Raw genomic sequence first — 24,634 nt, forward strand, 5'->3', positions numbered from 1 at the left:
ATACAAACTATACACACACATACATATAACTATGCCGGGAAAGGGAACCGGATTTAGCATGCATTTAAAACCATTAACCTGGGTATGTGTAGCTTAATCATACTTAACCACCTATATGCTATAAGGGTCCTCTGTAAGCCCCTCAATGGGCCCTAATAATTATAGATGCACGAACCAGAGATACGGTAAGAGTAAAGGATTCGAAAGTACCCTTACCCTCTATGATCCCTATGTCCAATGTACTTAGAGGATTCATGTGTACCTCATAGTATTATAAAAGGGTCACCATTACCTACCCCTTATGTCGGCAAAAATAAGTTTCCATTGTTAGTTCATTGAACATCCACCTTCACAGTTAGCTATCACAACCTACCATTATTTCCGTATTAAAACCATTTCCAACCAACCAATCCATTATTCCATTTATTATTAACTAATTCTATGAGTAGTGGTATCATCATACCGACTATAACTTGCAAGTATTGTCATTAGTCAAACCATTAAATTAAAGGGATTCACGTGTATCCATTTACAAAGTTAACTTGGGGGAGTCCCATGTACCCCGCAAGTGTTACATTAACATGTTTACTTGGGTTATTCCGTTGTACCCCACAAGGAATTCAATTAACCATAACCATGACCACCAAACCATTCCATTTAAACCATTCAAAGCCATTTAAAAATTTAAACCATTTAAAGAATGAAAAACAATCAAAAAACATTTAGGGTTCCATTACCAAACAATACCATGCAATAGTTCTAATGAAAGTTCAACAATAGAGTAAAAACATCCTTTTAGGTATTTTATAGAACATGTTGGGGCATTCATTTACCAAAACCAAAACCAAAGCTTAAACCATTATAATTAAGGTTACTCATGTCCCATTTGTTAACCCATGAACAACAAGCACTCACATTTGCTAACCATTACCAAATACATGTAAAAACATAGTTTAAACCAATATCAAACAATATGTATCAAGACACTCAACATTGCATCAAAACTACCATTTATGATTTCACAAATCAATGTTTAAAATACATTAAATCATACTTTTAGTTGGAACTAACAGTGAGGGAAGATAACATGCCTTATACAAGAATATTTCAAAGAAAAATATGACTCTTGATCCCTTTCGAAGAACACTTGATAAACCTTAGCCTTTAATCTTGAAGAGTGAGTCTGAGAGAGTATTTGGAGTGTTTCTATCCTTTAACAAGTTCTATTAAAGGCCACCAAAGGTTATATAACGTGAGGACATAAGGGTTTTGAAGAAGAAAATGTCCAGACTAGCCTTGACTTAAAATTAAAACTAACCACAGTGTACGGTACGACTTATCCATGCCATTAGAAACCTAAAGTATGAGTGGTACCTCAACTCGTACCCAAGACCTTGACAAGACCCTAAATACTAGTTACTATATGAATTCACCCACTTAAATCGTTCCTAATTGGAATGAGTAGTACATCAAACTGTACCCACATCTTATACCATGGACAAATTAGACAAAACCAAGTAACAAAAAACATACAACTTGCCTTGCACCCCTTGAATCCTTCTATACAACTTGTACCTTACTGAGTCATACCTTCGGTAGTAACCAAGATAAACAAACTACATAGTGTATGAGTGAGCCACCTATCCACCCCCTAAATTGTATCCAATGGTACGATTGGTACCCTTAAGACATACCAAGTCTAGTAAGTCCAAAACTATAGAATTTTTGTAGGGTCCAAATATCAAGGTATTTCAGTCTCCTCCACTAGGATCATTCATCCTCAAATGAGGGGTAAGGAGTACAAGGTAACACATTAACTCACGCCAAGATTTCCTCAACCCAAAATATATGACAAGGACATAAAGCAAGATGAGATGATCATCAACTAACCCAAACACGATTTATACCCCTACAACTCCATCCCAACCTTTAACTAAGTTAGGAAACAAAGATGCAAGAGGAGCCATTCCTAAACCTTAACAAAGTTAGCAAACAAAGATTTATTGAGGAACACGTACCCTATTCACAAATTTCCAGAACAAAAAACCACCATGGATACTTGGATTCTATGTTCTCTTCCACCTTCCAAATGGCTTTCTTGGACTTTTTGTTTCACCATAGAACCTTTACCGAAGCCACACCTTTCGAGCGCTACCAGCAAAATTACCAATCCAACATCCTAACCGGAATCTCCTTATGGAACAAGAAATTCAAGATACCAATACCAACCAAAGGAATTAACAAACCATGGACCATCACACTCTTACCTCCCCACAACACATAGATTACTGGAAGAATGGACTCATGCTAAAGAGCAAGCCTAATTTGATTTAGAATTTATGAAGACACACCACCAAGAGAGCTTGAGTTTATCTATAAAATACCATTTCTATATTCTAGCCTATCCAAAACAAAAAGGAGTCAACTTACTCTACCAGGCTCTACTCTTTACATTTATCTCAAAACACCACTCCGCGCCCATCACCATTATAATATAGAGACTATGAGTGAAGGACATGGAAAAACCATATCTAACCATTTTAACAAAAAACCCCAGCCTATAATTGAATGCCCAAAACCATATAGCTACATCCTATGAAAACACTTTATAAAACCATGCCTATCAAACCTCTCAAATACCCAATACAACTATTGGTATATCTACCAATCACAATATTAAAGCCTCCATCTTATATACCCGTGTTGTAATTTATCCGTCCAAAGATCTAGCACACTCAATAATTTCCATAGGAAGTTTCATTACTTATTCTTTTCCTAATGATTTCTCATGAGAACAACCTTACCTTACCTTCCAAAACCTTAACTCTAGTCGTCACCCTAGACTCTCTCCTAGTAAGAGACTTCTGCATCCCTTATTTTAAAACATCACCATACTCCCCAAGCCACTACCTTCTTAACATCAAAAGAGTAACTAAGGAACCAAAGTACTTCATAGGCACAACAAAACAAGATACGACACTATAGGCATGAAGTACTTCATAACAACCACCTAGGTCATAATGATGAATTATCTCGACAAAACCATACCATAAAAAGAGTCCTTATAATTGGGCACTAAAATAACACTACCATATAGACCATAAATAACATAACATAAGTTCAAGATTTAGATCCAGGAAACAAGGCGGATGCAAAATGAGAACCTTAAGCATAAGCGCTATAATAATGAACGCAACACTAGTAGAGTACTCTCATAACCGAGATAGAAGAGTATCACTAGAAGATGCAACCTGACCTCCTCTTGAAGTCAACCATTTAAAAGGGAACTTAAGATTAACCATCAACCTTCATCACATTACCTATAAGCAAACCACTCCGCCCTAATGGGTATCACCAAGGATGTATACTAGGGACAATTAGTTTTTCTATACCAAAATATTACATACCCAAAGGCTACCTAGATCCTAGCATAGACATATGAGCTTGATATTCTGTCCCATCTCATGACTCAACCCTCAACCTACCAATGCAGTCGGAAAGTACAGCCTCTAAGTAACAACTTTTCCAATATTGTATTCTTCAAGCCATCATCCTTACCCTTTCCAAAGACAACATCAAATCTACCAAATTACCTTCCTAATTTGTATGTGATATTGCACTTCTTTGCATATTATATTGATGAGTGGGGAATTTACCACTCATTTACACTCCACTTCCATGCACACTACTGTGATTTTAATGTCAAAATGAGACAAATTTACTATTAAATACCTTAATTCCCATGTATTTCAGGAAAAAAAATGGTGAGACTAATAGAGGCAAAATAAGCTGAAAAGGATCAAAGCGAGAAAAAAAGTGCATAACCTGGAAAACTTGTACAGACTGGGCCTCAGGTACCGTGATTGTGGAGTGGCCACCTTGATCGCGGTAAGTCAAGAGAGTTAGAAGGTAGAAATCACGTGATGAAGGAAGCAATCGTGGAGCCACAATTACGATTAAGCTCATGCGATCGTGGATTAGAGAGATTTCAGTGCAACGGCAAAACCATAACTATATGAAGTTGTCCAAACCTTTGCCATCAAAAAGAAGACTCAAACCCTAATTAATCAATCATTATACAACCTTACCTCTCATCCTTAGTTTAGGTTTTTTGTATTTTCTTCGAGCTTGAAGTTAAATTGTACTAATTTGAGGTAAGAAGTAATTAGAGGAACTCCAAAGTGTAGATTTAAATTTATCTATTGAACATTGATTTGAGTTTAAAGTGTGGTCTGTCCTCACTTTATTTTTACTATGAACAACTTTGATGGACATCATGATATATATTATTTTATTATCCTTATGATGTGCTAGATTTACCTCTTAGGGTTATGCTTGATTAGGGTGCAAATATGTTTGAGTTGTGATGTATTTGTGTTGATTTTAGTTTGTTGATGATGGGGTTTACTATTGCTTGGGTTAACTAGTTGAGATTTATGGGTGAAATCCTCAAACACAAAAAATGGGTTTGATGGTTGAAAACCTCAAACTCTTGAAAACTCAAACCATCCTTGAAATAGGAGTTTGGGTAAACTTTTGGAACTGTAACGCCCTAAGTCCATACCCTAGACACTAAAATATGCTCATAATCCCAAAGGGCCACAAGCTCACCTATTTCTGGTACCTACTATAGTAACTGAATAATAATACTGTAACTTTGTAGAAATAGATAGAAATTTCCCATAAGGTTCAAATATGAAATATATACTAAATATGGTATCACAATACCAGAATTGAACATCAACACTAAAAACAGAACTACTATCTGAAAATATTCTAGTCTAGAAAGCCTCTAAACTATCTGAACTATGGAGTTGATTTGACAAGCCCCCAACTAACTCCGACTACTAAAAATGAGCTGAAATGCTAAAAAAAACAATCATGTCCTCAAACTATGAGAACTCACCACTAACTGTGTCTGCTGAGAATCTGAGCTGCTAAGGGTGATCTGGAGCCCATGTATCTGAACCTATGATATAAGACATTATAGGATAAAAGAAAAGCATGCATCAGCACTTTGAATGTACTAATATGTTTGGTGAGGTAGGCTAAAATACATGGTTTCATATGCATGAACAATACTATCTGAATAACATGAGTATGACTAAATAAGAGTACATGCATAAATACATAGACTGTAATTGAGATCGTGATAGCACTAAATACTAAGTCTGAATACTGATTAACTTATATCTGAGTTTACTGATACTGTATTACTGATAACTGAATGACTTTATCTGACAGTCTTGATACTGTGGAAATTTACTGAGTTTCGTACTGAGATGACTGACTGTAACTGATAGACCTGAATCTGTAGAACTTTACTGAGTTCTATACTGAGACTGAATCTAAAACTAAGACTATGGGAGGTAATTATCTAACTGACATTCCCCTTTCTAAATAGATTAGGGTCTAACTTGTAACCCCAGTTATAAGAGTGTCAATATTGTGCCACGGGTAGAGACAAGTTGTAAGTTAACCCTTTCTGATAGGAAGCTCTTTCATCAACCCTCGCTGGCAGGAAAACTAAAATGAGATATATCAACCCTCATAATATCTGGCCGAAAGATATCTCAACCTACGTTGGCTATGTAGTTCTATAATGCTGGGATTTTTACTAAGGGTCAAACCCTGTGATGGGAGGAATGCTCCCATCCCTTGGTTCGCTCGGTGTTGAATCCTACTCTTAACTGAATAAACATTAAGCTGATTTCTAGTCTGTGCTAGGCTGGACTAAACTGTTATTAAATTTGCTGAGTTCTATTGACTGACGAAATACCACTAAATGAGTTTACTGTAGTCTGAACTGAATACTGAACAAGACTGGACTAGTACCGAGTCTACTAAGTTTTTCCTAAGTCTTGTGACTAACTGAGAGTACTATTGATTGTGACATGACTAAGATTATCTTATAACTGACACTGACTCTTAGTACACAACTAAATTATCAGGTATTAAATATCCCCAAGACTCGATAGCATGAAATTAAATCATAAGGTAGTTTTAAAAAGTAAATCCTATGCACTTGGTCACAACTCATTCATGGAGGCATTTTATCAAACACTTGCATGATAGAATTCACACATAAGGTGACATGACACGATTTTCTTCTCTTATTTGTTCACATGAGCAATTCATCAAGCACTTACTGAGCATGATACATGTACATAACATTAAACACTAGTAAACATCATAATTCAGCTCCAACTTCACAATTTCAAGGGTTCAATATGGATTCACAAGATATTACATATATATAAATTAATCCCACATGAAACTTATCATCAAACATGGATTAGAATCCCAATTAACCATTATAAACATGATACAATCAAACCAAACATAAAATTCATGAAATCCATACACTTGAACTTTAAAAAAATAGTTTCTTGGACTCCAAGGGTGGAAGGAACCCTTGGATGAACACTTCACATACCTTAGTTGCAGAATTCTTGAAAATTAATGATGGAATTAGAAGCCTTGAATTTGAATTTAATTTACCTAGTGTTTTTATTATTGAGAAATTTGTGAAAGAATGAATATAACTTGCTAAAAGAGGGATAAATTTCGTGTTATAGGGGGCTGAAGGGCGTGGTAAAAAGAAATAATTAACCCTGAGGACGCGGCCTGTGAATGACTGGAAACTGTGTTATCAACGTGCATACCAATGCACTACGTCATTAGCATCGATGAGATGACCAGCACATCGCATCAAATCTATGTCGGTTCACTGGAATAGGCACTGAGCTGAGGGAAAAATTATTTGTCAAAGCGATGGACAACGCAATGCATCTTTATTACATCGACTCACTATTTTAGTCACTCAAACATGGTCTAAATACGGTTCAAAAAATCTAAAGCTTGTCTACAAACATGTATTCACCTTCCTGATCATGAACTAACTCAAATATCAAGATTTAATGGATGAAAAGGTCGTAAAATAAGATTGCAAACATTCAAAGGCAAAAATAACACTAAGTCTGAATGCTTAGCTAGAATTTTCTAAGTCTGACACTGTCTAAGATAAAAATACTGGTAGACTGAACTTACTTACTAGACATGAATCTGTGAAAAATGATTATCTAACTAATATTACTGACATACTGAATTTCATACTGAACATGCTTATCTGATGCATGAGTACATGACTGAGTTGTTTCATGAATGCATGACTAGTATATCTGATGCATGAGTACATGACTGAGTTATTTCATGAATGCATGACTGGGATTACTGATAAGCTGAGTTCCTCATATGGAACATACATATCTAATGCATGAATATATAACTGGATATACAATAGTTACTGATACTATGTTTGTAATGGAAATCTAGGTAGGAAACTGAATAAGCTTATAGAAAACTATTACCTTGGGCTGAGTCTGAGTTTTTGAAAAAGAAGTGAGGATTCTTCGTCTGCATATATGATTATGCTTCCTAAATAGCTCCCTCAACGGACTGATTCCGCCAAAGAACTTTGACCAGAGGGACTTTCTTATTCCTCAGTCTGTGAATTTGATAGTCAAGGATTTTGACTTGAATCTCTTCATAAGAGAGGTTGTTATGAACATCTATACCCTCTACGGGGACTACGGCAGATGGGACACCTATGCATTTATTTTGCAAGGAGATGTGAAACACTAGATAAACTAAAGATTGATCTGAAGGGACTCAAGCTCATAAGCTACCTTTTCGATACATCTAAGAATTCGGTAAGGACCGACATATTAGGGACTGTGTTTCCCCTTCTTGCCAAACCGCTTCACTCTTTTCATAGGAGAGATTTTCAATTACACAAAATCACCAGTCTCAAACTCTAGATCTTTTCTTTGCTCATCTACATATGATTTCTGTCGGCTCTAATCTTTTTTAAGCCTTTTCCTGATCAACTGAACTTTCTTGAAGGCATCAAATAGCAAGTCAGGACCTATCTCTGCTACGTTCCCCACTTCAAACCAACCAATAGGAGATCAATACCTCCTCCTATAAAGATCATCAAATAGAGCCATTTGAATACTAAAATGGTAGCTATTGTTGTATGAAAACTCAATCAAAGGCAATTGATCATCCAAACTACCTTTAAAGTCTATTGCACATGCTCGCAGAATATTTTTTAGAGTCTTAATGGTCCTCTCTTCTTGACCATTTCTCTGAGGATGAAAGGCCGTACTAAGATGAACTAGGGTACCAAGACCCTTCTGGAATGCCTTCCAGAAATGAGAGGTAAACTAGGTACCTCTATCTGAGATAATAGACAACACAACACTGTGCAATCTGACAAACTCTCTAACATAGAGTTTGGCAAAAATATTAGCTAAATAAGAGGTATGGACTAGTAAAAAATGAGATGATTTGGTCATTCTATCTACAATGACCCAAACTGAATCACAAGGACAACGAGTACGAGGTAAACCTATCACAAAGTCTATGTCTACTTCTTCCTATTTCCAGGTAGGAATACTAAATTCCTGCATGGCCCAACTAGGCTTCTGATGTTCAATCTTAACCTGCTGATATATTGAGCCCTTATTCAAAAACTCTACAATATCTCTCTTCATCCCACTCCACCAATAGATCTCCCATAATTCACAGTACATCTTAGTGGCCTCTTGTTGAATAGAGTAGTGCGTACTATGCACTTTTGCTAAAATTCGCTGCCTCAGTTCATCTACACCTGGCGCACATAGCCAACCCTTGCAGCGCAATACACCATCTCTCTCTTAGGAGGAAACCTCAACTTTCTGATTTCTGATTGATTTTTTCAACTTGACTAGATTGGGATCCCTATCCTACTTTTTCTTCACCTCAAAAACTAGGGATGATTCTGAATTAGTCTATACCCACACACTACCTTCTACTGAATCAACTAAGATAAAACCTAGTCGGGCAAGCCAATGAACTTCCTGAGCTATCTTCTTCTTACCATCTTTAACATGGGCAACACTACCCATAGACATTCTACTAAGAGCGTCGGCCACTACATTGGCCTTGCCCGAATGATACATAACACTCATGTCATAGTCTTTCAACTATACCAAACACCTTCTCTAATGGAGGTTCAAGTTTTTATAAGATAATACATACTGCAGGCTTTTATGATCAGTGAACACATCAATGTGCACACCATACAAATAGTGCCTCCAAATCTGTAAGGCAAACAATACTGCTGCTAACTCAAGATCATGAGTAGGATAATTCTTCTCATGGAGTTTAAGTTGTCTAGAGCCATATGATATAACCTTACCGCTCAGCATCAGAACACACCCCAAGCCAACTCTGGAGGCATCATAATACACAACAAAGATGTCTGAACCATCTGGTAAGGTTAAAATTGGAGCTGTAGTAAGTTGAGTCTTTAATTCCTGAAAACTCTTTTCACAAGAATCTGACAACTGGAATTTGAACTTCTTCTGAGTAAGTCTGGACATAGGGGATGTAATAGATGAAAATACCTCAACAAACCATCGGTAATAGCCGACCAAGCCCAAGAAACTCCTGATATCTGAAGGAGAGATGGGTTTGGGCCTGTTTCTCACTGCTTTAGTCTTTTGGGGATCAACTCTAATATCATCACCAGAAATGATATGGCTGAGGAAAGTTACTAACCTTAGCCAAAATTCACACTTACTAAATTTGGTGAATAACTGATGATTTTTAAGAGTCCATAATAACATTCTGAGATGGTCTGTACGGTCGTGTTCACTGCAGGAGTAGAAAAGAATGTCATCTATGAAGACTATGACAAATATGTCTAAGTAATGCTTGAACACACGGTTCATCAAGTCCATGAAGGCTGCTGGGGAATTGGTAAGATCAAAGGACATAAGTAAGAATTCAAAGTGACCATACCGAGTTCTGAAGGTTGTCTTTGGGATGTCACATTCCCTGACCCTAAGCTGATGATAGCCTAATCTGAGGTCTATCTTAGAGAAGTAACTGGTACCCTAAAGTTGGTCAAACAAGTCATTGATTTTAGAAAATGGATACTTGATTTTAAGCATGACTTTATTTAGCTGACGGTAGTCAATACACATTCTGAGAGAACTATCTTTCTTATGCATAAATAAAATTGGTGCGCCCTATGGGGACACATTGGGTCTAATGAATCCGTTATCATGGAGTTCCTTCAATTGTTCTTTTAATTCTCTTAGTTCTACGGGTTCCATTCTATATGGAAAAATAGATATGGGCTGAGTATCTGGAAGAAGGTCTATTTCGAAATCGATTTCCCTTTTGGGAGAAACTCTGGGAAGATATTGGGAAACACATCTCAGAATTTACATGCTACGGACACTGATTCAAGAGTAGGGGTTTCTGAACTAGATTCGTATACTCAAACGAAATGGTAGAGATATCCCTTAGATATCATCTTTCTCGCCTGAATGTAAGAAAAAACCTGATCGCTAAGTGCTGAAGTACTAGCCCTCCACTCTAGGATGGGTTCACTCAACTATTAAAAATGGACAATTATGTTTCTGTAATATACTGAGGCATAGTGTGAATGAAGCCAATCTATGCCGAGAATGAAATTAAAATTGGTCATCTCTAATTCAACTAAGTCTGCTGAAGTGACTTTCTGAGATATCATAATCGAGCAGTTCCTGTATACCCCCCTGGCTATGATGGATTTACCTACTGGGGTAGAGATTGAGAAAGGATCTACTAGAATTTTAATACTGACTCCAAAATCAACTTTTATATATGGTATAACAAAGGATAAAGAAGCTCCTAGATCTACCAAATCATATACATATAAATGGAAATATTGTACATACCAGAGACCATATCAGGAGAACTTTCCTGATCCTATCGGGACTGAAGAGCATAGAGTTTATTTGGGCGCTACCCACTGGTGGCACTGGATGAGGCACCATGTTGATTTAGGCAATCAGAATAAGCTGGAGGATAATTATGCTGACTTGGAGAACCCACTAGAGGACACTGAATGACCCTGTGGCCTGGCTTACCATATCTAAAACATACATCACTTCCAGCTGTGCAGATACCCTGGTGGTTTCTGCTATACTTCTGACAAAATAGATTGGTTCGGCCACTCTTTGACCTAGATATTCTAGCCTACTTATTCTTTCTCCACTTTTTCCTATGCCTCTCTTCCTTAATCTACAAAGCATGAGCCATAAACCTAGATAGGATAATGTCGATCTAATTATCCAAATCAACTTTCAAATGAGTTAAGGCAGTGAAAGCAACTCTAAACTCAGTGTGAGAAACATGCTCATTCAAGGGATCTGCCTGAACGTGTAGAGGGGCTTACTGGTGATCATTACTTTTTCCATTAGCTTCTATGGAAGAAATATTCTGGAAGCATAAGGAAGGGGTGAATTAGACTGAGATCTTAACTTGAGCTCATGCTCACTCGCACGACTTAAATACTAAAAAAAAGGAAATTTTTCCTAAAATATCTTGTTGCTTTCTGTCCTTAAGTGTGGTGCGCTGCACACCCATTCGTAAGACTATACTTGATGTAGCTTTCAAACTTTTTAGGACTCTACAAAACCTTTTTCTCAAATACCAATTTTGTAACACCCTGAGTTTATCTCCCGAATACTACACAGTGCTCATAATCCTAAAGGACCACAAGCTAACCCATGTCTGGTACCTGCTGCAGTAACTAAATAATAATACTGTAGCTTTGTGGAAATAGGCAAAATTTTTCCATAAAGTTCAACTATGAAATAAATACTAAATATGGTATGGCAGTACCAAAATTGAACATCAATACTAAAAACTGAACAATTGACAAAAAATACTCTAGTTTGGAAAGCCTCTAAACTGTCTGAACTGTGGAGTTGATGGAAAAAGCCCCCAACTAACTCCGACTACTAAAAATGAACTGAAATACTGAAAAACAATCATGTCTTCAAATTATGAGGACTCACCACTAACTCTGTCTGTTGAGAATCTAAGCTACAAAGGGTGCTCTAGAGATCGTGTGTTTGAACTTATGATACAAGACATCATAGCACAAATGAAAAACATGCGTCAGTACTTTGAATGTACTAGTATGCTTAGTGAGGTAGGCTGAAATACATGGGTTCATATGCATGAACAATACCATCTGAATAACATGAGTTTGGCTGAATGTGAGTACATGCATGAATATGTATACTGTAATTGAGATCGTGATATCGCTAAATACTAAGTTTGAATACTGATTTACTGATATCTGAGATTACTGAAACTGTAATACTGATAAATGAATGACTATATCTACCTGTTTTTTTTTCTGTGGAACTATACTGAGTTTCGGGTAGAGTTGAGTGACTGTAACTGACAAACCTGAATTTGTAGAACTAAACTGAGTTTTATACTAAGACTAAATCTAAAACTGAGACTGTTGGAGGTAATCACCTAACCGACATGCCTTTTTGTAAATATATTGGGGTCAAACTTATAACCGTTGTTGGAAGGGTGTCAATATCGTGCAACTGGTAGAGACAAGCTGTGAGTTAACCCTCTCTGACAAAAAGCTCTTTTGTCAACCCTTGTTGGCAGAAAAACTCAAATAAGATATATCAAACCTCATAATATATAGCATTAAGATATCTCAACCTACGTTGGCTACATAGTTCTGTAATGCAAGGATTTCTACTAAGGGTCAAACCCTCTGCTAGCAAGAATGCCCCCATCCCTGTGTTAGATCGGTGATGAATCCTACTCTCAATTGAATATACACTGAGCTAATTTCTAGTATGTACTGGGCTGGACTAAACAATTACTAAATTTACTAAGTTCTGTTGACTGACGGAATACCATTGAATGAGTTTACTATGGTCTGAACTGAATACTAAGCTAAACTAGACTAGTACTGAGTTTACTAAGTTTTTCCTGAGCCCTGTAACTGACTGAGAGTACTATTGATCGTGAAATGACTAAGATTATCTTGTAACTGACACTGGCTCTAAGTACACAACTAAATTGTCGGGTATTAAATACCCCCAAGACTCGATAGCATGAAAATAAATCATAACATAGTTTTGAAAAGTATAATCATGTACATTTGGTCACAACTCATTCATGGAGGCATTTTATCAAACACTTGTATGATAGAATTCACAGATAAGGTGACATGACATGATTTCCTTCTCTTATTGGTTTAGATGAGCAATTCATCAAGCACTTAACGAGTATGATACATGTACAAAAAATTAAACACAAGTAAATATCATAATTCAACTCCAACTTCACAATTTCAAGCGTTTAACATGGATTCACATGATATTACATATATATCAATCAATACAACATAAAATTTATCATAAAACATAGATTAAAATCCTAATTAACCATTATAAACATGAATATAATCAAACCCAACATGAAATTCATGAAATCCATACACTTCAAGTTTAAAAAAAATAGTTTCTTGGACTCCAAGGTTGGAAGGAACCCTTGGATGAACACTTCACATACCTTAGTTGGTGAATTCTGAAAATTAACGGTAGAATAAGAAGCCTTGAATTTGAATTTAATTTACCTAAGGTTTTTGTTCTTGAGCAATTTGTGAAAGAATGAATATAACTTGCTAAAAGAGGGCTAAATTTCGTGTTATGGGGAGCTGAAGGGCGTGGGAAAAAGACTTAATTAACACTGAGGACGCGGCCTTTTAATGACTCAAAACTGTGTTATCGACGCTTAGATCGATGCACCACATCATTAGCATCAACGCAATAAAAAATGCTCTATATCGTGTCCGCATTGGTTCAGTGGAATTCACACTGAGCTTAGGGAAAAATTATCTATCAATGGGAGGGACAACACGAGCGTTGATATCGCATCAATTCACTATTTTTATCACTCGAACATGATCTAAATGAGGTTCGAAAAATGTAAAACTTGTCTGGAAACACGTATTGACCTTCCTGATCATAAACTAACTCAAATATCAATATTTAATGGATGAAAAGGTCGCAATATAAGATTGACAACTTTTGAAGGCTAAAATAACACTAAGTCTGAATAATTAGCTAGAATTTTCTAAGTCTGGGATCCCTTTAACAAGCTTAAGGGACTAAATTAAGCTAAGAATCTTGTGGGATCTTATAGGAACGCATATCATGCTTTAATAAGGGATGTGGGAACCAAGGAAATAGTCGATAATTAATGGGTATGGTTTGCTAATTTTTGCTATCTTAGATAGAAGGGTGACTATGAGGTTAACTGTCCTTTAGGTAACATCCTAGAAATAGTGGTGCCCAATTGGGGTAATCGCCAGCTTTAATTCACACAATTATTAAGTACTCGAAACACTCAATGAGTGACATCTTTGAGGGTTTGTTGAAAAAATAGCCTCAAAGACCTTAAACCTAGCCTACCACATCATCAACGATTAGAATTCGCATCAAATCATCATGTTCCCATGTATGGTTTGTCCCTAGTAAATCATAATCCGAAAATCCATATTAATTGATTATACTCTAATTATTATTATTCTCAAATTAGTCCCTTATAAGCCAAAGAATAGCCTCACACTAGAAAACATTAAAAAATCGTAAACTATCTTTTATCATAGGTTTGAAATTAGCAAATAACTTTTATTTTGAACCTACTTAATCAAAACTCACATTGTCCTTTATGGATTTGATCCCGAATCTTGTTGGGTAATTATATTGAAAACAACCGCATTACATTCAAATTGACATATAAATTGAGCATTATCAAAAATAGCGTCATTGTCAGAGAGCAGTTTGGTGTAAGAAGTTTGTTTGGAATTTTAGTTTACATGCCTGAATTCAGACTTGTAAATATTTTTTTGTTATTTTCTTTAGTTTCTTGTGTTAGGTAGATTTTCTTTATTTTTTGTTTATTTGTTAATATGGCATCATGGAATGAATATGGGTTTGGTGCTTGGATATCACAACTTGATGATCCATGCCCATATGATGGTGGACCCTACTTTTTAAAAGATTATAGATATGCTCCTAGGAGAGAGATATGTGCACCATTTACATCCTCGGGGGATTATAGTTGTTCTTTATGTGGTGGTTGAAATAGATATTGGAGCTATTTCTCAAACATCCCCTGCTCCCGTTATGCTAACCCAATTCCTAGTGCTTCTAATGATTTTGATAGGTCTTATGAGAAGGAAAGGTAATAAAGAAGCACAAAAAATATTAATGTTGAATCAATGGTTCAACATATCTTCGAACAGGTGGAATCAACGGAGGATGTTTTATGACGTTGGAGCGATTGTCCAAATGCTCCCTCCCCACGTTATGCAAACCTAAGTGAAAATGCTTTTTATGCTTTTTGATCAAGAAAAATAAGAATGAAGCACCAAAAGTAATGGTGATTAAGCAATGCTTTAACTTATTCTCAATTGGGTGACATCAACGGAGGATAATAAAACCTCGTGCATCAATCCATGGAGGCAAGTATCAAATAAAGTAATATGATAGAAAATATAGGCACAGAGTTTAATACTGCAAAAACTAAGACCATGCCCACACTTCTGAATGATCCTGAAATTGATGAATCCTCGGTGATTTCACAACAAACCAAACCAAATATAGTTGAAGATGCTGAAAAGGAAGAAATGGTACTAGAGTCAGAAGAAGAAGATAAGAAAAGTCCTTACAAAGACTCTAGTATGTTTCATTGTAAAGATAACCAACAAAATGTGACTATAAAATTAGGGAAAAGGCCCTATTCAGGCCACTTTTAAACATTATTCTTGGAGGATTTGATAAAGTCAATCCACCTAAGACAGTGACGAATATTGGAGAGAAGGAGCAATTTTCTTATATTTTGGAATTTAACCTTCCAAATGGGCATACAGAGGATCCAAAATCAAAGAACAAAAAGCTTAAAGATCAATGTCCTATTAGTGGTATTCTAGTGTTCTCACTGTTGCCAAAATTCCTCAAAGATATAATGATCAATAATTGGGTAGAAAATTCAAGTCCTTTAAACGGAGACACAAAAGAGGATTAAAAAGCCATCATATTGCAATATTAAATCAAGCACTTTATGAGAGGCAACCCATTGTTTTTATGTTTACACTATTTTCTTTTGAATAAGTCACATAATTTATATGTATTGCAGGCGCTCTAGACAGGATTGGAAGCTAAAAATATGGGAAAACCATTTTTAGCAATATGGCAGCCATGTAGAAAAACAAGGCAAACAGAGGCGGAGATGGGCTCAATTACTGCAATCACAAGTTGAGGGATCCTATTGCAGTACCAAGACAACACTAATTAGGACGGAATCGCACCTCTTTGTCCAGCTTTCAACATGGATTGCAATGTGATTTCAGAGAGTCTTTTAGACCTTTCTTATGCTTTCATATTATGTAGTGAAATCACTACTAGTCTTTTTAAGTTTGGGGTTTTCGGCCCTGCCCTTTTGTGAGTATACATTGGCTTGAAATGCTTGAACTTAGTTGACGCAAACCTAGGAAAATTTTGTAAAATCACTTTTTTTCATTTCTAGCTTTTTATTTCTTTTAATAATTATGTCGGATGAGCCATTCCTTATGATAGATTGAGTGATGTCATTCTTAAGGTAAAAATGTTGTGTCTAGGTTTTGAGTTGTAGATACAGGAGAACTTTGAGTACCCATAGCATCGTAACTACAAATACAAGGAAAATTTAGGTATTTATGGCATTTGAGAGTTTGGGATTGTCATCATACCTATGGTGAAGTCTGAGTAACCATATTGTTTTCCTTTGTAAGAGCTAATATATGAGATAGTGTCTTAGTATTGGCACTATCAATGAAAAATCTTGTGTGATCTAAATGCAAAGCAAACACCCCCTCTATCTAAAATATTTGAAAACTAAGGGGCATGGACATGAAAAATTTTGTGACAATGCTTAACCTCTTTTTGTGACTCCTAAGTCTTTAGCTTATAAAAGTTGGTTAATGCTCTCTTTCATCTCTCTTGGAATGCACAACTGATCCTTATCGAGGAGTTTGCATGTCATGGTGTGATGAGCATAATTGTTTGACTCCCATGCTTGCTTGTATCATCTATAACTTTCCCGATTAGTCTTTCAAGGCTAATTGTGATCATCGCTTGGTTGGAGAAATGACCTTTGGACATCTTGGTGAACATAAGAGTCTACTTTATCCTAAATAGCATGCCCGTGCATTGATTGTATCCTTAGTCACCTATTTTTATCCTTCAAACCTTTCTTTGGTAGCCATATCACAAGACTTAACCCATTTAAATATTATCGCTCTTTTGGACCCTACCTTTCTTGAACTTCAAAGTACAATTTTAGGGTAAAAGCCTAAGTTGAGTGTGTTGAAGATTAAAGGAAGCAACTTTGGGCCACAAAAGTGATAGTGAGTGCCTACATGCTTAATCATTGAAATAAATAAATAGAAGAAGAAAGGAATAAGCAAAAGAAGCAAAGACATGGATTGCAAAAGAAACAAATAAAAATAATATGCCTTTAAAGAAATGGGTGAATCAAATAGCAAAAGTAGGCATGCGTGAAATGACAAACAAATAAAGTGACCCATTGTTAAAAGCTTAGTTAAATAGTGTGGAATAGAAGTAGATGTTTAAAGAGGTTGTAATCATTACATTCCTCAATTATATCCTACCATTAATCTCCGAACCTACGTCATAAGCTTAAAAAGTCCTTTGGGAGCTCTAACCAAGAATATTCATAGTAGTGACAATAGAAAATAAGGTTAATCATATGGTATGATGCTCATTCGCATGGTGTGATTCTTTGTAAGAGTGAATGTCACACTTATATCCCTTGTTCTTTCATAAACAAATTGGTGTGGGGGATTTCATTCTTGTGACGAGACATGTAAATGAATCAAGGTGGGGACATTGTCATTTTCCAAAGAAAGTGGAAAAAGAAATGTAGACAAATTCTATATATAGTGAGTCGCTTCTATAAAGTATGTAATTATTCCATCATTGCTCTTAAAGGTCCATTGCATCTTAGCATTTGTGTTTAATGATGAGGGGAGTAGTAGAAAATTGTTTTACTTATGCATAGGTTCGTATTGTTGGTAAAATCTAAGTTCAAATTCATTGTGATCATCTGGTAACAAGAATGGGCTCATAAGTACATTGCCTCATATAATATGAAGTGGTGTAGCTTGAGGACAAATAGAGATTTATGTTTGGGTTGTTGATGAGTGGGTAATTTACCACTCATTTACACTCTACTTCCATGCAAACTACTATGATTTGAATGCCTAATTGAGACAACTTTGCTATTAAATGCACTAATTCCTATGTTTTGCAGGTACAAAGATGCTGAGATGAAAATAGGCAAAATGATCTACGAAAGGATTAGAGTGGGCAAAAAAGTGCAAAAGTTGGAAAACCTGTGTAGACTGGGCCTCATGTACCGAGATCGTAGAGTGTCCACCGCGATCACAACAATTCAAGAAAGTCAGAAGGGAGCGGTCACGTGATGAAGGCAGCAATCGTGTGACCCCGATCGCGGTTAAGTTAGTGCGATCGTGGCCTAGAGGGATTTCATCCCAAGGTTAAAATAATAAATGCACGAAGTTGTCCCAAACTTGCCCATAAAAAAGAAGACTCAAACCCTAATCAATCCATCAGTCTACAACCCTATCTCCCATTCTTAGTTTAGAGTTTTTGTAATTTCTTAGAGCTTTGAGTTTAATTTATACTAATTTGAGGAGATAAGTGATTAGAGAAACTCCAAATTGTAGATTTAAATTTATCTATTGAAGAGTAATTTGAGTCTAAAGTGTGGTTTGTCCTCTCTTTATTTTTCCCATAAATAACTTTGATGGACATCATGATTTATTTAATTTCATTATCCTTATGAAGTGCTAGATCTATCTATTGGGGTTATGCTTGATTAGCGTACAAATGTATCCAGTTTGTGATGTATTTGTTTAGATTTTAGTTTGGTGATGATGGGTTTTACTATTATTTGGGTTAACTAGTTGAGATTTTTTAGGTGAAACCCTAAAGACCTATAATGGGTTTGATGGGTGAAAATCCCAAACTCATGAAAGCTCAAACCATCCTTGAAAGAGGGGCATGGGTGAACTTTCAGAACCCATATCATCCTTGAAAGAGGGATGTGGGAACCAAGGCAATAGTAGACAATTAATATGTGTAGTTTTCTAATTTTTGCTATCTTAGAAATAAGGGCGATTATCAGGTTGGCTATCCCTTGGGTACCATCCTAGAAATAGAGGTGCCCAATTGGGGTAGTGGGTGGATTTAATTGACACGCTCGTTATGTACTCAAAACAGTAAATGAGTGACATCTTTGTGGTTTTGTCGAAAAACTAGCCTCAAATACCTTAAGCCTAGCCTACCACATCATCAACGATTAGAATTTGAATCAAATCATCATATTCCCATGCATGGTTTACCCCTAGTAAATCGTAATCCCAAGATCCATTTTAATTGATTATACTCTAATTATTCTTATTCTCAAATTAGTCCCTTAGAAGCCTAAGAATTACTCATCCATAAGGAAACATTGAATACCCCCTAACTATTTTGTATCATATATTTGAACTTAGCAAGTAACTTTTATTTTGAACCTACCCAATTTCCACACACATTGTTCCTCGTGGATTTGACCCCGACTCTTATTGGGTAATTATATTGACAACGACCGCCTTGCACTCAAATTAATGTGTAAGTTGAGCATTATCAAAAATGGCTCTACTGCCAGGGAATAATTTGGCATATGAAGTTAGTTTGGAATTTTAGCTTACTTGCTTGCATTCAAACTTGTAAATATTTGTTTGTTATTTTCTTTTGTTTCTTGTATTAGGTATTTTTCTTAATTTTTGTTTATTTCATTATATGGAATTATGAAGTTGGAAATCATACCTTAATGATCCATGTCCCTATTATGGTAGACCCACATTTGGAAATATTATAGATATTCTCCTAGGACAAAGATGTGTGCACCATCGACATCCTAAGGGGATTATAGTTTTTCTTTATGTGGTGGTCAAAATGGACATTTGACAAATTGCTCAAACATACCCTGACCCCGTTATGCTAACCGAATTCCTAGTGCTTCGTATGACTTTGATATGCCTTATGAGATGGAAAGGAGAGAAAGAAGCAAGAAAAATATTGATGTTGAATCAATGCTTCAACCTATCTTGGAATGGAAGGAATCAATAGAGGATATTTTAAAACCTTGGAGATATTGTCTAAATGCCCGTCCTCTCCTTATGCTATCCTAAATGCTAGTTCTTCTTATTCTTTTGATAGGTACTATGATCATGAAAAAGATGAACGAAGAACAAAAAATAATGGTGATGAAGAAATATTTCAACTTATCCTCGACCGGGTGACAACAATGGGGGATAATATAAACCTCATACATCAATCCATGGAGGCGGGTATCGAGGAAAGTAAGAGGATAGAAGAGATGTGCATGGAGGTCAATCATGCATATAATAAGACCATGCCTAATTTTCTGAATGATCTTGACATTGAAGAATCCTCGGTGATTTCACAACCAACCAAAACTAATATGGTTGAAGATGCTGAAAAGGAAGAAATAGTACTATAGTCGAAAGAAGAAGCAAAGCAAAACCATTACAAAGACTCTAGTCCATTTAGGGTAAAGGTAACAAAGAGAATGCAACTCCAAAATTATGGAAAAGGATCAATTTTTAGCATTATTCTTGGTGGATTTGATGAAAGTCAATCCACCCAAGAAACTGGTGAATATTGGAGAGAAAGAGCAATTTCCTTATATTTTGGAGTTTTACCTTCCAAATGGGCATATTGAGGGCCCAAACTCAAAGTCCTAGAAGCTTAAAGATCGATGCCCAATTAGTGGCCGTCTAATGTTCTTACCATTTCCCAACACACCTCAGAGATGTAATGATAAAAAATTGGGCAGAAAATTCAATTCCTATAAGTGGAGACACAAATGCGGATTAAAAAGGCGTCGTGTCACGACGTTAAATCACGAGCTTGATGGGAGGCAAACCATTAATTTTATGTTTACACTAATTTCTTTTGAATAAGTCACATAATTTTAATATTTTCCAGGCGCTATAGACATAATTGGAAGCTGAAAATAGGGGAAAACTAGGTTTAGAAGTATTGCAGCCCTATATAAAAACATGGAACAATAGAGGTAGAGATGGCCTCAGTTACCGTGATCGTGGTACCGAGATAGCACTAATCAGGCCGTGATCGAACCACTGTGTCTAGCTTTCAACATGGTTATCAATGCAGTTTCAGTGAGTCCTTTAGACCCATCTTGTGCTTTCATGTTATGTGGTGAGGTCACTACTAGAATTTTTAAGTTGGGTGAATGATGCCCTGCCCTTGTGTGAGTAAACATTGGCATACAATGCTTGAACTTATTTGACACAAAATGTGGAAAATTTTGTGAATTCAGTTTTTTTCATTTCTAGCTTCTTATTTCTTTTAATAATAATGTCGGACAAGCCTTTCCCTATAATAGATTGACTGATGTCATTCTTAAGGAAAAACGTCTTGTCTAGGTTTTGAGACATAGATGAAGGGGAAGTATGAGTACCCGCAGTGTTGTAACTACAAATACAAGTAAACATTAGGTACTATGGTATTTGAGAGTTTTGGATTGTCATTATAACAATGATGAAGTCTGAGTAACCATATGGTTTGCACTCACAAGAGCCAAGATGTGAGACGGTGGCTTGGTATTGACATTAGCAATGGAAAATCTTGTGTGGTGTAAATGCAAATCAAATAGCCCATTCATCTAAAATCTTTGAAAATCAATGGGCATGGACATGAATAATATTATGACAACACTTTACCACAGCATGTGACTCCAAAGTCTTTAGCTCATGAAAATTGGTTAATGCTCCCTTTTATCTCTAGGGAATGCGTAATTGAGCCTCCTTGAGGAGTTTGCATGTCATGTATGTGGTGAACGTAATTGTTTGGATCTTATGTATGCTTGTATCCTCTAGAACTTGCTTGGTTAGATTTCAAGGATAATTGTTATCATCCCTTGGTTGTACAAATGACCTTAGGCCATCTTCGTGAACATAGGAGTCTACTTTAGCCTAAATAGCCTACCCATGCATTGTTTGTATCCTTAGTCACCCATTTTGAGGCTTAAAATCTTTCTTTGGCAAGCACATTAAAATCCTTATCCCATTCAAATATTATCCCTCTTTTTAACCCTACCCTCCTAGAACTTCAAAATACAATTTACGGCTAAAAGCCTAAGTTGGGGGTGTTGAAGATTTAAGGAAGCAACTTTAGGCTCCAAAAGTGATAGTGAGTGCCTACATGCTTAAGCATTGAAACAAACAAATAAAAGAACAATGGAATAAGCAAAATCAGAAAAGACATAGATTTTAAAAAAAATCAAATGAAAAGAAGATGTCTTCAAAGAGATGGGTGAATCAACATAGCACAAGTAGGCATGTGTGAAGCAAAAAACAAACAAAGTGGCCCATAGTCAAAAGTTTGGAAGAATAATGTGAGACTGATGTAGATATTCAAGGAGGGTGTAATCATTTCATTCTTAAATTACATCCTACCCATTCTCCCCAAACCTACGTTACAAGCTTAAAAAGTCTATCGGGATCTCCAACCAAGCATGTTCATAATAGTGGCAATGGAAAATAAGGGAAATCATATGATATGATGCTCATTCGTATTGAGGGATTCATTGTGACAGTGAGTGTCACACTTATATCCTTTGTTGTTTCATAAACAAATTGTTGTGGTTGATTTCAATCTTGTGAGGAGACATATAAATGAATCACGGTGGGCGACATTGTCATTTTCCAAAAAAGAGGAAAAAGAAATGTAGAAAAGTGCAAATGATAGTGAGTCGCTTCTAAAGATCATGTAATTGATGTATCATTGCTCTTAAAGGTCTAATGCATCTTAGCATTTGTTTTTATTGATGAGGGGAGTAGTAGAAATTGTTTTACTCATGCATAGATGTATATTGTTGGTAAAATCCATGTTCAAATTCATTGTGATCATCCAGTAATACAAATGGGCTCACAAGTGCATGGTCTCATATAGTATGAAGTGGTGTTGCTTGAGGACAAGCAAAGATTTGAGTTAGGGGTGTTGATGAGTGGGGAATTTACCACTCATTTACACTCCACTTCCATGCAGATTACTATGATTCGAATGTCTAAATGAGAAAACTTTGCTATTAAATACACTAATTCCTATGTTTTGTAGGTACAAATATGTTGAGACGGAAAATGAGATGAAAAGCGATCAAAGTAGGAAGAGAAGTGCAGAAGATGGAAAACCTATGCAGAATAGGCCTCAGGTACTGCCACCACAAAGTAACCAACGCGATCGCAGTAAGTCAAGAAAGTCAAAAGGTAGCGATGGCGTAATCAAGGCAGCGATCACAAAGCCTCGATCATGGTTAAGCTAGTGACCGTGGCTTGGCTGGTTTTCAGGCCAAGGGCAAAACTGTAAATAAATGAAGTTGTTTCAAACTTTTCCAACAAAAAGAAGATCCAAACCCTAATAAATTCATCATTGTACAATCTTACCCCACATAATTATTTTAGGTTCTTATAATTTCTTGGAGCTTGGAGTTTAAGTCTTACTAATTTGAGGCATGAAGTAATTAGAGAAACTCTAAAGTGTAGATTTGGATTTATCTACAGAAGATTCATTTGAGTCGAAAGTGTGATTTGTCCTCTCTTTATTTTTTATTATGAACAACTTTGATTGACATCTTGATATATTTGATTTCATTATCCTTATGATGTGCAAGATACCAAATATAACCTATTACTTAGGTTAACTAGTTTGGATTTGTGGGTGAAAGCCCAAAATACCAAAAATGGATTTGATGGGTGAAAATTCCTGACTCTTGAAAGCTCAAACCATCTTTGAAAGAGGGGTTTGGGAGAAATTTCGGAACCCATATAAAACTTGAAAGAGGGATGCAGGAACCAAGGAAATAGTAAACAATGAATGGGTGTAGTATGCTAATTTGTGCTATCTTAGACATAATGGAGATTATGAAGTTGACAATCCCTTGGTTACCATCCTAGAAATGGGGGTGCCGAGTTGAGGTAGTGGGTGGCTTTAGTTGGCACACTCGTTAGGTACTCGAAAGATTCAATGAGTGACATCTTTGAGGTTTTGTTGAAAAACTAGCTACAAAGACCTTAAACTGGGCCTACCACATCATCAACAATAAGAATTTGCATCAAATCATCATGTTCCCATACATAGTTTGCCCCTATGAAAGCGTAGTCCCAAGACCCATTTTAATTTATTTTATTCTAATTATTATTAGTCTCGAATTAGTCCCTTAGCATCCCAAGAATCACTCTAACATTTGTAAACATTGAAAATCCCTGAACAATCTTGTATCATAGGTTTGAACTTAGCAAGTAACTTTTATTTCGAACCTTCTCAATCGCCACTCACATTGATCCTTGGGGATTCGACCTCAACTCTTGTTGGGTAATCATATTGAAAATGACCGCCTTACCCACAAATTGACATGTTGTAATGCCCCGGAAAATGGGTTCCAGAGCATCACACAGTGCTTGAGGCTACGAGTAGCCCTAAGCTAAACCTTTGAGCCAATTTCATTCAGTTCAACACAAATCAACGGGGTTTCCATAAATAACCCTCAAATATCAACAGATTAATCATCATCTAAGAATAAAAGAATTTCA

General features: G+C 36.1%; 1 protein-coding gene across 1 annotated transcript in view; it reads left to right on the forward strand.

The window, feature by feature from the left end:
* Window positions 1-23,419, forward strand: part of LOC124889647 — a 38,500-nt gene extending 15,081 nt beyond the window's left edge. The window contains exons 3-4 of the mRNA XM_047401620.1: window positions 23,163-23,256; window positions 23,393-23,419. Coding sequence (XP_047257576.1) covers window positions 23,163-23,256; window positions 23,393-23,419 — 121 coding nt within the window. The remainder of the gene's footprint in view (window positions 1-23,162; window positions 23,257-23,392) is intronic.
* Window positions 23,420-24,634: the final 1,215 nt, after the last annotated feature.

The sequence above is a fragment of the Capsicum annuum genome, chromosome 12 (assembly GCF_002878395.1).
Source record: "Capsicum annuum cultivar UCD-10X-F1 chromosome 12, UCD10Xv1.1, whole genome shotgun sequence".
Lineage (NCBI taxonomy): Eukaryota > Viridiplantae > Streptophyta > Magnoliopsida > Solanales > Solanaceae > Capsicum > Capsicum annuum.